The sequence below is a fragment of the Malaclemys terrapin genome, chromosome 1 (genome assembly GCF_027887155.1).
Source record: "Malaclemys terrapin pileata isolate rMalTer1 chromosome 1, rMalTer1.hap1, whole genome shotgun sequence".
Lineage (NCBI taxonomy): Eukaryota > Metazoa > Chordata > Testudines > Emydidae > Malaclemys > Malaclemys terrapin.
The window spans coordinates 27,679,898-27,698,110 of NC_071505.1; the positions used below are offsets into that span (position 1 = coordinate 27,679,898).

General features: G+C 41.0%; 1 protein-coding gene across 2 annotated transcripts in view; it reads left to right on the forward strand.

Moving 5' to 3' along the window:
- PIK3CG (phosphatidylinositol-4,5-bisphosphate 3-kinase catalytic subunit gamma) overlaps positions 1-18,213 on the forward strand; it is a 52,927-nt gene that overhangs the window by 24,643 nt on the left and 10,071 nt on the right. For both annotated transcript variants that reach the window (XM_054018516.1, XM_054018525.1), the window contains exons 6-9: positions 9,102-9,248; positions 10,090-10,180; positions 14,555-14,685; positions 16,353-16,464. In XM_054018516.1, the coding sequence (XP_053874491.1) occupies positions 9,102-9,248; positions 10,090-10,180; positions 14,555-14,685; positions 16,353-16,464 (481 nt within the window). The remainder of the gene's footprint in view (positions 1-9,101; positions 9,249-10,089; positions 10,181-14,554; positions 14,686-16,352; positions 16,465-18,213) is intronic.

Here is an 18,213-nt window from a genome sequence, read left to right on the forward strand (position 1 = left end):
GCAATCACAGTGTGGACCTTCCGTCTAACATAACTAATTCAGTCTCATAATCTATTTTGTGTAAAATGGCCAGTAGTGTAAAAGTCTCTTCATTCATACTTCATTAATGAAAATGTTGTATACTGTAAATACCTAGATAGACAGTAAAATGCCGGTCACTGCAACATGATCACAGACACGTGTCTACCAAATTAAGAGGTTGATGTGGTATGACTATAGAATCAATTAAGCGGTTGATGGGCTATTCAGATACTGTAGATAGAAGTCACAATTGGTTTGATGGCAATGTGACTTTTTTTTTTTTAGACACTTTGCTGCCACAACAGCATTTGATACTTTCCGTATAGACTGTGAAGCTCACAACTCTACAGCACTTCCCTAGATAAGGGAAATAAGTTATAGGTGCAAATGGTGTGACATCAGAAGGCAGACAGACAGTTATTCACAAGCTATCCCTTCCTTTTATTCCTTGGATACTAAACTCAAAGTAATCTGTGAACAAAGGCATGTTTATTATAGTGGTTACTTTAGTCCAGTGTGAGTTCCACTTTCCATTCAAATACATTTTCTTCTATTTTCTCATATATTTAAAACCCTTTTGGGCTGAAATTTTCAATATTTAGCCTTAGCCCAAATGTTTGAGGCCAATTGGTTCAGTATTTTTAAAGTAATTAAGATTTAAGGCTGGCAGTTTCACACATAGCTATAAAGCCCAGTTGATTTTGAATATTTAAGGTGCACTGAATTACATTAGCCCCAGCCTTGCATAAGCATGCTCTGTCCATGTGCTGTTCATATAGAACCTGATCTTTACATTCCAAGTTTATCTTGTCCATTGTCCCTAGCATCAGGGTGTTCCAGCTTATCTTAGCTAGCACAGACAACCTGATTCCAGCATACTGCTTGATAAGCCCATATTTGCAACTTAACCTTCCATTCATCTTCCCAGTCATGCCCACTAAGAAATGAGGCAGGTTATGGCAAACCAGGCCTACGTTTCCACTCCTTTAATTTTCTTGTTTTTAATGTTAGTATTTGTTTCATTTGTGTCCTATTCCACCTTTCTGTGCTCTTTTTTTCAAGTTTACCAAGCAGCAACACATCGTCAAAACCACAGTAGTTATAATAATTTGAACCACCCTTAATATTAGGTTCAAAGTACGAAGCAGGGGATGCAACTTCACCTCCGCAGGTAGAACCCAGAAGGATCTAATCCCACATTATAAGCTTGCTCTGCCTTTAAAGCATCCTTCAGTAATTTTAACTTTGCCTTTATTTTAATGACATTATGAAAAACTGGTACAAAATGTAAAAATCTTTCCATTTATCACCATGAGAAATTTAGGTGTCAAACAGAACATAGGCCAATTAAAATAACATTTCCTGGGTCCGTACCCGAAGTGATCCTGTTAAGCCACCAAACAATACTTATCATCACCAACATAGGCAGTTTTTACTTTACCAACATCCCAGCATCTGAACTGTACTGTGCAATTTGACGACTATTCCCCCAGATTGAGCCCACATGCTGGCAACTCTTACTCTGCACATGTAAGTGCCCTCCTGGTGCAAGCAGCAGTACAAGTCCAGAGCTTTCCGGACTTTGCATTGTCTTGCAACAGAATTTGAGGAAGGAAAATAAAACTTCTTCCACGCCGGGCGAGTTGTAGTGCTTTTCACATTTAACTTCATGTTATTGGACCTTGGTTAAATTTCTTACCCTGTACCAATTAGTATTACATCCCTTGTACCAAATTTTTAATATTTCTGTGGGGATAAAATAGGGCAACCCTCTTTGTTCTGTCACTTAAGGCATCTTTTACTTTATATAGTATGTCATTGTTTTTGCCTTTTATCTTTCATGTTCGAAAATTAACTTTATCTTGTACATAAAAAAAAATTACAACATCATACATATAAAATAGTTACAAATTCTTTATCAATAAATTTTTTGCTTTGTTGACTTTCAAAATACAGTACTCTAGATGCTAATTCTGTCTGAAACCCTTGCTCATGTAACTGTTGAAGTACTTCTGCTGCTAGTAACGGTTGAAGTACTTCTGCTGCTAGCTTCTGTTCATATGCTTGTTCATGTTCCCACAGCCTTTCTATATCAACCATTGGGGATGCTGGCCCCACCCCTTGTGCCTGAGACCCACCCCTTTCCCACCGGAGCCCCAAGTCCCCCACCGCGGCCACCGGCCCCTAACCTCAGGCCACCTCGCCCGAGCGCCCCTAGCCTCGGCACTGACCCCAGCTGGCAGGCCACAGGCGGGCCCGCCTTAGTCCCAGCCCACTTTGGGGAAGAGGAGCAGCCTGCCTGGGCTGGGGCCATGGGGGAAGCGGCAGGAAGCAGGAGACGGCCTCGGGATGGAGCATGGGTGGGGCCAGGCCTGGCTGGGGAGGCTCAGCCTCCCCGGGCCTGCGATACTTGTCGCTGATGATGTCTTCTTGGTTTCAAAGTGATATACCAGTCCCAAAAAGCTCAGCTCCCATGTCAGGCTCCCTCCAGGTTTCATTGCTTCCTGACCTTGGCAGGCTTATGCATTTTGAAAGTTTACTTTTTTGTCCATAGAGTCCTTTCAATAGTTTTAAACCATTTTTGATAAAACCCCTGTGACTGCTGATAGGTGAAATTCAATGACACTTGGCACATTAATAAACTAAAATTTATTAAGCAATAAGACCTTAATTTAACTCTAAGCCATTAGTTGGATTTGTTTCAAATCTAGGCTATTTCAATCTTATATATAATTGCTTAGTTTTCCATTTACAAAACACTTCTATATAGGTTTTTACTTCCCAATGCAATTTATTTTACTCTATAATTACACAAAACTTTTGGATAAAAGCGTTAATGGTTAAGATTAATTTCTTATTTTCACTGATCTTTCTTGGTGCTGGGTTGATTTCTGCTTCCAAAGCGCACAGCCATCTGAAAAAGAAAACACAACCTATTGTGGCTCCTATTTGGAGCCTCTATATGGTTTTAATTAAATAGCATGTCTTTACATTTGTTTTATCTCTCTTACAAAACACACTTCATGTACCATGGGAATCTTCCATAGTGCATCTCTCACCCTTTATTTGCCATAAAATCTTGTTAGCCGTGTTAATTTTCACGTCAAGTATAACTGTTTTGTGAATGGTTTCAGAGTAACAGCCGTGTTAGTCTGTATCCGCAAAAAGAAGAACAGGAGTACTTGTGGCACCTTAGAGACTAACAAATTTATTAGAGCATAAGCTTTCGTGGACTACAGCCCACTTCTTCGGATGCATATAGAATGGAACATATATTGAGGAGATATATATACACACATACAGAGAGCATAAACAGGTGGGAGTTGTCTTACCAACTCTGAGAGGCCAATTAATTAAGAGAAAAAAAACTTTTGAAGTGATAATCAAGCTAGCCCAGTACAGACAGTTTGATAATAGGTGTGAGAGTACTTACAAGGGGAGATAGAGTCAATGTTTGTAATGGCTCAGCCATTCCCAGTCCTTATTCAAACCGGAGTTGATTGTGTCTAGTTTGCATATCAATTCTAGCTCACCAGACAACCCCCCGACCTAAAGCAAATACTCACCAGACAACCCCCCAACCTAAAGCAAATACTCACCAGCAACCACACATCACTGAACAAAACCACTAACCCAGGAACCTACCCTTGTAACAAACCCCGATGCCAACTCTGTCCACATATCTATTCAAGTGACATCATCATAGGACCTAATCACATCAGCCATACCATCAGGGGCTCGTTCACCTGCACATCTACCAATGTGATATATGCCATCATGTGCCAGCAATGCCCCTCTGCCATGTACATTTGCCAAACCGGACAGTCTCTACGCAAAAGAATTAATGGACACAAATCTGACATCAGGAATCAAAATACTCAAAAACCAGTGAGAGAACACTTTAACCTGTCTGGTCATTCAGTGACAGACCTGCGGGTGGCTATATTACAACAGAAAAACTTCAAAAACAGACTCCAAAGAGAGACTGCTGAGCTAGAATTGATATGCAAACTAGACACAATCAACTCCGGTTTGAATAAGGACTGGGAATGGCTGAGCCATTACAAACATTGACTCTATCTCCCCTTGTAAGTACTCTCACACCTATTATCAAACTGTCTGTACTGGGCTAGCTTGATTATCACTTCAAAAGTTTTTTTTCTCTTAATTAATTGGCCTCTCAGAGTTGGTAAGACAACTCCCACCTGTTTATGCTCTCTGTATGTGTGTATATATATCTCCTCAATATATGTTCCATTCTATATGCATCCGAAGAAGTGGGCTGTAGTCCACAAAAGCTTATGCTCTAATAAATTTGTTAGTCTCTAAGGTGCCACAAGTACTCCTGTTCTTCTGTTTTGTGAATAAAAAGTTTCCATGTACCCTTATGAAAGCGATTGTCTGATTACTAGAGCCACCTTAAGGCTCAGTGTTCAAAACATTGCTACTCCTCTAACAATGCCTCCCACCCTCCCATACATGCCTTTGCTGTTGCTCCAGAGGTGTACTGTCTCTTTAATTTTTCATTCTCACCCTGCAGCTCTTTCAGCTGCTGATTCATTACAAGAGGATGCAGAGTCTCTCACTACTTTCTTGGTTCTGGCCATCCCTGCCACAGCCGCAACCATGTCCTCTAGCCCTTATTTAAAAAGATGTTGAACTTCATAAACACATTGAGGTAACAAAGCCAAATGATACAAGCTACGTGTGTTTGGCTTGAGCAGGCGGGTTGGGGGAGAAGGATTTAGCAAAGACTACCAGCAAACCTTGGCAGCTGCTCAAAAGTGCCTGTCTGCTTTTGCAACTTTGAATGAAAGATTGAAATGGATTTTTAGATCTTTAGGACTTTTAAAAGCCAATTAATTTTTTACGTACAAAGTAGGGTTTTACAAACCAGGAGTGTTTGTTTAGGTCCTTAAAACCTTATATAATTACACAAATATATTTGCATTTCTTTTAAGTATTTTAATCAACACCGCTTGTTTTGCTCTAATTATATTTTACAAACTGTACCCTGACTACATTCCCTACTTGTACATTTGGAGGCAGCTAAGTTCAAATGGAAACCCCTAATTTCTTTTTAGTGATTTTGACTAAATTGTTCATAGTCCAATGACTCAAATCAAAGGCCTTGGCTACACTGGCACTGTACAGCGCTGCAACTTGCTGCGCTCAGGGGTATGAAAACGCCCCCCCTCCCCCCCTCCCCAACGCCGAGCGCAGCGCTGTAAAGCACTAGTGTAATCAGCGCCTGCAGCGCTGCACGCTCGCTCGCTCGCAGCGCTGCAAGCGATTCCCCTCAGAGAGAGGGGACTACACTCGCGCAGCGCTGTGAATTCTCAAGTGTAGCCAAGCCCAGAGTGTCTCTCTGCCTACAGCAGTCCTTTACAATTGATTATTTACAGACATTCAATGGCCATTCTCTCTCAGAACGACTGTAAAGATTCCTGGGGACAAAAGCATAGTGGTGGTAGTTGTGTAATTTGTTTGACTACCAGGGTTCCACCAGGCAAGACTGGACCAAGTTGTACTGCTGTAACCAGATTTTGTTATCAAACCAAGAATTCAATTTTCCCTTACTGAATATTACACCCAATACCTTTACTATACCGGCCTGCTTAATCCTTTCAGCACTCTAACGTTTTTAACATCTGCATAAATATTCCCTTTAACCCCTCACTCTCTTTCCTTAAATCACTTACTTATCTCCCAAAGTGACACATTTCTCAGCCAATTTCTCTCGGGAATACGAGCTTATCTTTGTGATTGTTCGCATTCATTCTTTAGCTACACTTACTGTTCTCTTCATGATCTCCCATTGGTCTTATTCTTTAAAGTTTCAGTAGCATTCAACATACCTTTGCCTGCTCTGCCAGGCATTCCTTTCTATAGGAATCCAAAGTAGCTCCCTCTATTCCCTGAATGTTACTTAATTTCTCTTTAGGAGAGACTTCTGTATAATAACATGGTTTTTTGTTTCTTTTTGTTGCATTTCTTGTCTAACACTATTTATTGGAGTTCCTTTTCTACCTGGTTCCAGTCTCCCCTATCATTTATTTAGGGGAGTCCATAGGGACCTCCTTTAGATCTAACCCACTCCTCCAGTGCCCTGGAAAGCTGAAATTTAAACCCTTCCAATACCATTGCTAAACTTCTGGGTTGTGATCCTTGTAAGTAAAGCTACGTATATAATAAACTATACATTACCTGCTCCAGACAAATGGAATCTGAACTGCTATATTGGTGTTCTCCTGAGACCTCTTCCACTCAGTTCCCCAAGAACTCAGTTTGACTCCAGTCTCGTCACTCAGGTTCCTTTCTATGGCATACAGCAAAGCTATGTTGACGACAAGTGTAGGGGGTGGGTATATTATAGGGCATACCACACATCCAAAGTTACACAGCAAAACTTTACCTTATACGGTAACTCTTCACTTAATATCGTCCCAGTTAATGTTGTTTCGTTGTTACATTGTTGATCAATTAGAGAACATGCTCGTTTAAAGTTGCGCAATGCTCCCTTATAACGTTGTTTGGCAATCACCTGCTTTGTCCATTGTTTGCAGAAAGAGCAGCCCGTTGGAGCTAGCTGGGGGGGCTTGGAACCAGGGTGGACTGGCAGCCCCCCTATCAGCTCCCCTAAGTTCCCTGTGCCGCAGCCTCCCAGCAGGCTATCAATTGCCAGGCAGTTCAGCTGTCCCTCCCGCAACTGTGGTATGCTGCTCCTGCCCTCTGCCTTGGAGCTGCTCCCCGGAGCCTCCCGCTTGCTGTGCAGAGGTGGGGTGGAAAAGAAGTTCTAATGTCGGGGTGTCCCCCTCCCTCCCACTTTCACCCTCCCCTCTGCTCCTGTACCTCTCCACAGAGCAGGGGGAGGACACAACAGGGCTCAGGATGGAGGGAGCTTGCTGGCAGCAGCTGCTGTCTCAATTTGCTGATCTACTTAAAAAGGCAATGTACTTAGAGTGGGGTCAGCGTACTTAAAGGGGCAATGTAGGTCTCTCTCTCACACACGGTGAGACACACACACGCGCACACACATACACACACATCTCTGTCTCTCTCTGCCATGCTGTGTCTCCTCCCTCCATTCCTGCTGCCTTGTAGAGTGTGAGGCTACATTAACAACAATGTGTTAATCCTCAGACGAGGGCTCAGCCGAGTGCTAGTTCATCATTTAGCAGTAAGGCATTCCCTGGGAAATATCCCACCCTCTGACTCCACCACCTCAACCAAGCTTCACAATCATAATTGCTGTGTATACTATTAATTGTTTAAAACTTATACTGTGTGTGTGTGTGTGTGTGTGTGTGTGTGTGTGTGTGTGTGTGTGTGTGTTTGTATAGAGAGAGAGTCTCTTTTGTCTGGGGAAAATTTTTTTCCCTGGAACCTAACCCCCCTATTTACATTAATTCTTATGGGGAAATTGGATTCGCTTAACATCGTACCGCTTAAAGTAGCATTTTTCAGGAACATAACTACAACGTTAAGTGAGGAGTTACTGTATTCCTGCTTATCTTAGCTAGTACAGACATCCTGACTACAGCATACTGCTTGGTAAGCCCCATTTACATCTTAACCTTCCATTCACCTTCCCAGTCATGCCCACTAAAAAATGAGGCAAGTTACTTACGTCAAGCCAAGCCTACAGAGAACACTAAAGCATGAGGAAGGTGATTTGCTGAAAGTCTGTTGCAGAACTAGGAACAAACTTCCAGTTCCCAGTCCTATGTTTTATCCATAAAAATAACTAACTGGATTTTTTAATTTTATTTTCTAAAAGGGAAATTACTGAGATGGTGGGAAAGTGTTACTGCAGTACTAAGCTTGGGAATTCAAGCACTTAAAAATCAGGACGATCCAAAAAATTAAGTCGTCTCTTGCAACATTAATTCATCCATATCTTGCATGTATGTAGCAATTCCTGTTTTCTTTGTGCAGTGTAAACATATTAACATTAACATATGCATATAAGTTTACATTGAAGAAGGCAATCAGGAATAATACATGTTACATGCCATATGTGCAATATGCCTCAATTAACTTTGTTGGAAAAACAGTAAATAAGTTTTCTGAGTTTCAGTGCTGGATTTCACAAGCTTGAAATTGCATTAACAGTCTTTTTTTTATTTTTGTATTTTATACCTAATTACATTAAATTACTTACCGCTGTCATACTGTAAGAATGTAGGCAACACATGTTTTGAGGGGTGGGTTTTGGAGGTAGGAGTTGTGGTTTGTTTGGGGATTTTTTGTTTTTGTTTTATATACGGTAAATACTGTGGTCCAGATCCACAATGTAGCTCCACTGATGTCAACGACTTCTAAACTAACTTACCTCAGCTGAGGATCTGCCCAAATACATGTTTCTGTGTTCTCTACCATAAATTGGAAATAAAATAAAATGCAGTAAACAACTAATAATTCTTAATATTGTAGAGACTTGATACAGATGTGTACTTACAATTGATCTAGCTTCAGATGCCCTCAAAGATGTAATTTTCTTGCTCAAAGTCTGTTCATGCTTTTTAAAATACCATGTTTCACTGATGTTTAAAATAGAATCGAACAGAATCCAGAGACATAGGACCCAATTCACTTACAATGAAGTCAATAGGAGTCATTTTTTTGGGGCGGGGTGGTGGTAATTAAATGTGTGTTTCTACTCTGCAAACTAACAGTAAAACTGCTATTGTGGGTTTCCATACTTACTGTCTCCCTATGATTTCAGAATCTCATATTCTTGGTTCACAGTTTAGAAGATGGTGCTGTTGGTTTTTTTTAATGGCCAATTCTATAAATTTAGCCTGTGCTCTGAGTCAAGCTGGGTTCTTTCCAGCTCATGCATCATCACTAGTATTAAAAATTCTGCAAGCTAAATTAGGCCTTCTGTGGTAACTGAATAACACCTTTCTCCCCCAACCTTTAAATGTGTTTCCACAGGCATAACTGATTTGAATTTTGTAAACAATGTGTTGATGATGCATAAAAAGCAATAGAACCTGCAGCTAATTCTGTTAGCTGCATTGACTCTGCTGTGCCAACAGGAGTAAAAAGCTTAGAAATGAATTCATCTTTTACAGATTGAAAAATGCAAAGTAATGGCATCCAAGAAAAAACCACTTTGGCTTGAATTTAAATGTGCAGACCCCACAGCCCTATCAAATGAAACCATAGGCATTATCTTCAAACATGGAGATGACCTTCGCCAGGATATGCTTATTTTACAGGTATGATTGCTAAACTGCTATGTGATATGTATAAGAGCCACGTGAATAAAGTATTGTTTGAAAAAAAAAACCTTTTCCTGTCAAAAATGTATGTAAATTGTATTTATGGTACACTTGGAACATGAACTTATTATTTATTAAATCATATTATGGTACTGCTCAGAGGCCCCAACCAGGACTAGGGCCTCATTTTTTATGTCCTATTGGTACTTTATATCACCTTTGCACCTCATTCCTCCTGTCCTAGTCCTCCTGCATGCATTTGGCTAGATGATAGAATTGAGACTCTGAGTTTTTCATAAATTTCACACTTTCACTATTCTACAAAATTAATCTGTCATTTTGGCCATTATGATCCATTTCCCACTAAAGGGAAAACATATTTTTTATAAACTTACAAAGGTAAAAGACACTGACAGATTGCATTTCTCCTGTATGACCTTGCTGGTTGGTCTGATGGTGGTGTTCCAATAGACCAGTTTACCAATATTAGCATTTTTCTGAGGATTTACATAGAAGTTGGTGTTTCATAATGTGGTCAGGTCTTGTCTCTTAAAATAGGGCATACAATAAATATGTATGTTTTATCAGGGAGAGAGACATGATGTGAAGACAGGACTGAGAGCCAAGAAGTATAACGTTCTAATTCCAGTTCTGCCACTGGTTGTCTCTGTGGCCTCAGATGGATCATTTTATTCTTTCTGTCTCAGTTTCTCCATCTGTAAAATGGGATAATCCTACTGACTTGTCTCACAAGATTCTGGATAGGGTTAATTAGTTGTTTTGTAAAGTGCTTTTGAAGATGGAATGCTGTAAAAATGTGTATTGTTTTTATGACTAGATTCTTCGAATTATGGAATCTATTTGGGAAGCAGAATCCTTGGACCTATGTTTGTTGCCATATGGTTGCATTTCTACGGGAAATAAAATAGGTACAGTACACTTGATGAGATCAGTAGATTGCAGAATGTCGTGGTGGTAACAAATCACAAAAATTGTACATAAAGTTTATATTGTATGTCTCTGTGTAAGTCATGGCTCTAGGGTGAGCCTTACTTTTGACCCCTCTCTCAGTCCCTCCCTGAGTATTGCTTTCAAGTTGATAGGTCCAGCATCTGCATGTCTCTGAGTGAAATCACCAACCGTGTTTACCCGAATTGGGTTTGGCCCCTGCTATACACTTCCCCTCGGGAGCTGTGATCAGTATGACAATGCAATGACACCAATCCGCTTCTTCAAAGCAAAGTGTTATTTATTTGTCCATAGATACACAGCAATCAGAGAAAGAAGGGTTAAAACAACATGAAGCCCATACACATATTATCTTATCAAAAGCTTCACATTTTCCCCAAGATGTTGGTAGGCCTGACATATCCTTGGTACCCCCACTCTTCTGGGAGCCAGGTTACAGTCTGTTTTTCTACAGACCCTGTTTTTCTCCATCTCCCCTGAGTTTCAGGGGGTATCTCTTTTTAAAACCAAACAGGCTTCTTTGTTCTTTCTGTCCATGCGCTGTCCCCCCCTCTCCCCATTGCCAAGGGAGTGTTGTGTCCAACTTTGACAGGGACAAAACTTCAAAGGCCTTGACACCAGTATTATTTGTTGAACAATGATGATGGGAGCTGTCTAAGGCTTGGTCTACACTGGTGATTTCTGCCGGCACAGCTATGTCACACAGGAGTGGTAAGAGGTGTGACTCTTTACTGACATAGTTATGCCAGCAAAAGCCCCTAGTATAGATGTAGCTATCCCAGCAAAACTGCACGTTTACTGGGATAGCTTGTTTCACTTGTGAGGATGGTTTTTACTATTCCACCACAAAATGCAGCTTCGCTGGTATAGCTACATCCACACGAAGAATGCTTTGCCAGTATACTTATACCAGTATAGCCATACCGGTAAAGTGATCCTAGTGTAGACATGGCCGTAGCTTGATCGTCACTTAAAAGTTTTGCCAACATAGCTATGTTGGTTAGGAGTGTGAGAGAAAAAAAAGAAGTCACATCTCTAACTGACACATCTAAAAATCCCAGTGTGGACAGTTAAACCAGCAAAAAGTTATACCTTTTGCACTGGTGTCGCTTATTCCATTTGGGGAACAGGTTTAAGCTTTGCTGGCAAAAGAAGTCTTTTGATGGTACAAGCTGCATCTCCACTACAGGGTTTGTCAGTATAGCTATACTGGCATTCCTTTTTAAGTGTAGACAAGGACTAAAGTAATTAACTTTGGTTTCCTGGAGACATGCAGAACTTCCCAGGATTGAGTTAACTTTTTGCATCCACATAGCAGATAACAGCATGATAATTATTAAGAAATTAATGGAGATATCCCATCTCCTAGAACTGGAAGGGACCTTGAAAGGTCATCGAGTCCAGCCCCCTGCCTTCACTAGCAGGACCAAGTACTGATTTTGCCCCAGATCCCCAAGTGGCCCCCTCAAGGATTGAACTCACAACCCTGGGTTTAGCAGGCCAATGCTCAAACCACTGAGCTATCCCTCCCCCCTTCAATTTTTGTGAATATTATGTGGACCTCTGCCTATTTATAATAATCAAATAGGCAGAGGTCCACATAATATTCACAAAAAATAATAACGGTGTTTCCCACATTCTTCACAATACGCTTTTTTTTTTCCTTTCCTTTCCCACCTGCAACAGAAACTGCTTTATCAGCAGAAAAATATGAAAGCAGTACTGCTAAAATTAAGAATTCTCTAAAATATCTCTAAAGTAATTTTTCTAAAAGCTAAAAATATGTGGCATAGAGAATATGTAATGTTGCAGTGGAAAGACTTCATCAAGATTGCTTTGAGGTCACCTGCATTACTCATTCATGACTTTGTGATTCCTGAGCATTGCAGCAGTCCCAAATTCATGCTTATTAAAATGCAAGATGTTGCAATATAAAGGGTATTTCTCTTTCTCGATACACATTGTTTTTAAAATCAGAGATTACTATTCAAATTATATCAAATGAAAATCAAAGGTAATTAAACATGAATGATATTTGAAAATATTACTTGATACATGTATTTTAACATTAACTGTTACTGTTAAAATGTTTTCAAATTTTGCGGCCTCTCCATTAGACCATTTTTTTTAGAAAACGTATTATTTTCCAGAAACTATAAGACTTAATTTTATTGCACATAAATTTATCTTAAAACTATCCAATAACATAAAAATAAAATTGCAGGGGGAAAAAATCTGCCATGACTCTCTCTTCTTTTATGGGTTCTTAATAGGTTCCCCATTTTTTATTTCAAGAAAATATATTCTTTCGTACTGTACTTCCTATATTCCCTTTTCCATGTGATGGATCTAAGAATTGTGCACCCCTCAATACCACAAAAAAGGACATTGTTGGTCAAATGAGGGTACAGTCTCCGCTCATTACTGTATGTTTTCTCAGGTTAAACTAGTGTTCTTCAATATGTGACTAGTTGGTGCACCACTTCAAGGTCTCCTGGAGGTTACATTCTTTTGGACCAAAATCAGAGGGTCATGATAGGCAAGTGGTCTGCCAGAACATTCACTTACAGATTTCCCCAAATCTCATTCTTCTCCCCAATGGTATTCAACAGATATATGAAGCTACTGTTTGTGAGCCAACACAGATTGACGTTCCAGCAGTATGGAGACTACTCAGATCTAAATTCCATTAACATCAAATATAAAAAAGAACCATCTTTCAGGTTTTTCAGTACCTGGATGGAGAGCAGCCAGCTGAAGCTGATCAGATGATTTTGGTGGGAAGAGGGAAGCACTTTGAAGGACTCGCTTCATGTGTAATGCCTCAATTTGCTAAGGGCGTCTTCTTTAAGATTGTTAAGTTGCAGCCTTGGGGGCCTCTGCATTTCTCTTTGCTAATGAATGCCCAAACAGCCCGTGCTCTAAAAAACACTATCTTTAATGTATTGCTGGCCAGAAGGCTGCATCTTATTGTGTCAGACTCAGATGTGACCAGGGTGATCCATGTGCTTGTGACCACTGGATGTGATTATTGCTGATCATTATACCCGTGAATGAAGCTGCCAACTCTGAAGAGGCTCCATCTGTTACAAAGTATAGAAAGTACCTGCTTAGCAACACAGGTTACCAGAAGCACATCAACCCAGTGCTCTCCTCTCTGCACTGCCTCCCCATGAAACAGAATCAAATTCAAGTGCTTTGTCCCAGCAATCAACACCCTCAATAGGATTGGCCCTAGCAACCTAAGAGATCACCTCTCCCTCCGACTGACTTCCCAGGATAGCTGTGTTCCACTGGAACCACAAAAGAGTTGACCAACAGAGGGAGGCTTTTGTATACAGGAGAGGGAACCGTCTTGATAGCTGGACTAAGAGACTGGAATTCACTTCCATGAGAGAGAAGAGTGGCTGTGAACATCACCATGTGTAAAGCAAAATACAAAATTCATTATACTTTAACTTCACTGTCTCGTAATAAGCAACACTTCTTCAGATGAAGTGAGGTTCTTACCCACGAAAGCTTATGCTCCCAATACTTCTGTTAGTCTAGAAGGTGCCACAGGACCCTCTGTTGTTTTTTACAGATTCAGACTAACATGGCTACCCCTCTGACACTTGTCTCGTAATAATTGTATTACTTTAAAAAAAATAACTACACACATGCTCAGAATGAAATAGTTATTTCCTCCCAGTAGGAGGATTTGGCCGAGAGTATAGGGGGAGGAAGAGATTGCTATGTTGTCTTTCTCTTATTTGTGAGGCCCTCAGAGACTATGGTAACAAGTGCAGGATAAGAACCTAGACAGATAGAAATGTGTACTCAGGCAGAGCACGCAGGATGCTGAGCACAGGAGTGTTCCCCATGCTGCCAGAAACTTGAGGCAGTGCAGGGAGCACAGCACAAAAGAACTGGAGCCATCAGGATCTCTCCCAGGGATCGGAAAGGGAAAGAGAAAATAAAAATATCCCAATATTCCTTCCTAGTAGCTATGTGTAAGAGCAGAGGTGAGGGGAGATAATGTATCAAATAGTAGCACAGAACCACAAAGCCATGGATAATACCCTGATACTACATTTGCAATATTTGTACTGTAGTGTTGCTTTGAGACATAATGACTTTGAACTGTGACAATGCAACCTCCTAATGTAAATATCTCAACAGAATATAAGACCTTCACTCTGTGACTTTGTGGTTCTATGAAATAATACGCAGACCGCATTGGTTCTATAAATATATATATATATATATATATATATATATATATATATATATATATATATATATATAAAGTGTTTTGGAAAATAAAATTCTTATTTCCTCTTTGTCTTTTGTAGGAATGATTGAAATTGTGAAAGATGCTACAACAATTGCCAAAATTCAGCAAAGTACAGTTGGCAACACAGGTGCATTTAAGGATGAAATACTAAATCAGTGGCTGAAAGACAGATGTGTGATTGAAGAAAAGGTGAATTCTTAGACACTTTTGAATTGGGTATCAAAAGCGCCTAAGTGATTTAGGTGCACAAGTCCCATTGAAAGTCCCAAAAGTGTTCTCTAACACACACACTGCATCCTCTTTGTAAATTATTCTGTTTTGTTGTTGTTTTAAATTGGTTCACAGGTTTCATTAACATAGTTTGTTTTTCCTTTAAAAATAAATTTTACTGTGTGTTGTAGCAGAACAAGAACTATGGTGTGTATGATGGGGTGTCATGTAACAGGGCAAAAGGAAAGCTAACGTCATAATCCTGAGTAACAAGGTGCTTTTTTATCCCTTTTGTTGATGGTATTTGGAAGTGATGCATGGTGAGCTGACTAAAGCAAGCATTGTTAGGCCTGGTCTACATTGCGGGGGGAGGGAGCTAAGTCAGTCTAAGTTACGCAACTTCAGTTATGAAAATAGCATGGCTGAAGTCAACATACTTAGAGCTACTTACCGCGGTATCTTCACTTCAGTAGGTCGACTGCTGATGCTCCCCCGTCGACTCCACCTACGCTTCTCGCTCCGGTGGAGTACCGGAGTCGATGGGAGAGTGCTCGGTGGTCGACTTATCGTGTCTTCACTAGACACGATAAATTGACCCCCTTTGGATCGATCACTCTGGAGGTAAGTGTCGACATGCCCATAGGAAGACTGTAAAAGGCAGCATGGTTTAGGGTTAAGCACAGGACTGGGAGCTAACACTGGCTTTCACACTGATTTGCTGTGTGGCTTTGGGCAAATCATTAACCTCTCTGCATGTTTTTTTCCTCTGTAAAAGTGGGATAACAATATAAATGGAGCTCACAAATGTATTGTGGTAATTAATTAATAAGGGCCTGATTCTGCAAGGTGCTGAGTGCAGTGTAGGATCCTGCTCTTAATGCCTATACCGAGATTTGAAGGTGAAGTGTTCTATATAAGCCAGTGGTTCTCAACCCGCGGTCTGCGGGCCACATGTGGTCCAATTAGGACACAGCTGCAGCCCAGCTGTGTGCTAAAGGTCACCAGGCCCTGTGGTGGAGTATGGTTTCCTGGCTGCCTGGTGCGGCAGGGTCCGGGCTGCCTGGCAGGGTCCGGGCTGCCCAGCCCGGCGAGGATCCGAGGTCTGGGGCTGCCAGCCGGCCCCACGGGGTACGGGCTCTGGGGCTGCCGCTCAGTCCCACATAGCAGGGGTCTGGAGTCCAGAGCTGCCACCCGGCCCTACAGGCTCCAGGGTTGGGATCGCCAGCCCTGCACAGCGGGGATCCGGGGTCAGAGCTGCCCCCCGGCCCTACACAACAGAGGTCCGGTCCAGGGCTGCCGCCCGGCCCCATACAACAGGGATCTGGGGTCCAGGGCTGCTGCCACCCCACACAGCAAGGTCTGGGGTCCAGGGCTGCTGCCCGGCTGGGTCCAAAGTCAGGGCTGCAACCCAGCCCTGCATGGCGGGGTCCAGAGTCCCTGCACCCCGGCTCCCCACCCAGAACTCCACTCCTGGCCCCATCTGTGGAGGGGTCTCTGCGGGGGATTGAGGGGGTGCACCGTGGTTCTCAACCTGCGGCCCAGGTAACAGATTGTGGGCCACATATGTGGCCTACAATGATAAATAGTTTGCGAAACACTGATATAAGCAATAGAATGTTCTTACTTTTATTCTTGCTATTAATTAGTTTCAGGCAGCAGTGGAAAGATTTGTTTATTCTTGTTCTGGTTACTGTGTGGCAACCTTTGTACTTGGAATAGGAGACAGACACAATGACAACATTATGATTACAGAATCAGGTGAGGTTTTTTATGAATGACATACTTAAAATAGGGACTGGGTATGTTTTATTAGACATGTTTTTAACTGATATTTAATTAATATTTACATCTTACTCATAATTCATCATATCCCTGTACTTTTTATTTATTAACATTAGTATTTAAACCGACTCACAGATATGTAAGACTGCACTGACTGGAAGTTAGGGTGGAAATGTTTAATCGTGTAACATAAATAGGGTTGGTAACATTTTTATTGACGTGCATAGATTCTGTGCTACTGGTATAGCTGTATGGACATTTATTTCAGCTGTTTTTCCTGTATATTATTTTTTAAATGTATGTAAAACCCACATTCCAAAAAAGTAAAACAAAATCAACAACTTGAATACCCTAATTCTACCATCAGAAACATGGATGCAACTCTGGTTGGGCTTAATGAGCATAAGAATGGCCATACTGGGTCAGACCAAAGGTCCATCAAGCCCAGTATCCTGTCCTCTGACAGTGGCCAATGGCAGGTGCCCCAAAGGGAATGAACACAGGTTATCATCAAGTGATCCATGCCCTGTCACCCAATCCCAGCTTCTGGCAAACAGAGGCTAGGGACACCATTTCTGCCCATCCTGGATAATAGTCATTGATGGACCTATCCTCCATGAATCTATCTAGGTCTCTTTTGAACCCCGTTATAGTATTGGCCTTCACAACACCCTTTGGCAAGGAGTTCTGGAGGTTGACAGTGCGTTGCATGAAAAAATACTTTCTTGTGTTTGTTTTAAACCTGCTGCGTATTAATTTCATTTGGTGGCCCCTTGTTCTTGTATTATGAGAAGGAGTAAATAACACTTCCTTATTTACTTTCTGTATACCACTCATGATTTTATAGATATCTATCATATCCCCCGTTAGGTGCCTCTTTTCCAAGCTGAAAAGTCCCAGTCTTATTAATCTCTCCTCATATGGAAACCGTTCCATACCCCTAATAATTTTTGTTGCCCTTTTCTGAACCTTTTTCAATTCCAGTATATCTTTTTCGAGATTGGGGACCACATCTGCACGCAGTATTCAAGGTGGGGGCGTACCATGGATTTATATAGAGGCAATATGATATTTTCTGTCTTATTATCTATCCCTTTCTTGATGATTCCCAACATTCTGTTAACTTTTTTGACTGCCGTTGCACATTGAGTGGATGATTTCAAAGAACTATCCACAATGACTCATCTCTTTGAGTGGTAACAGCTAATTTAGACCTATATGTATAGTTAGGATTATGTTTTCCAATGTGCATTACCTTGCATTTATCAACATTAAATTTCATCTGCCATTTTGTTGCCCAGTCACCCAGTTTTGTGAGATCCTTTTGTAGTTCTTCGCAGTCTGCCTGGGATTTAACTATCTTGAGTAGTTTTGTATCCTCTGCAAATTTTGCCACCTCACTGTTTACCCTTTTTTCCAGATCGTTTATGCATATGTTAAATAGTACTGGGCCCAGTACAGATCCCTTTCGGACACCACTATTTATCTCTCTCCATTCTGAAAGCTGACCATTTATTCCTACCCTTTCTTTCCTATCTTTTAACCAGTTACCAATCCATGAGAGAAAGCAGAATTGGGCTGTTAGTGAAATGGCTTGGTTTCCAATGAACTCAAGCATTTATATACCTTTATGAAAAGATCCTGCGGAATTAGTGAATATATAATATAATGTATCTTTGTTATAGATATCTATATCCTGGTTAAAAAATAACTACAGAAAGGGTT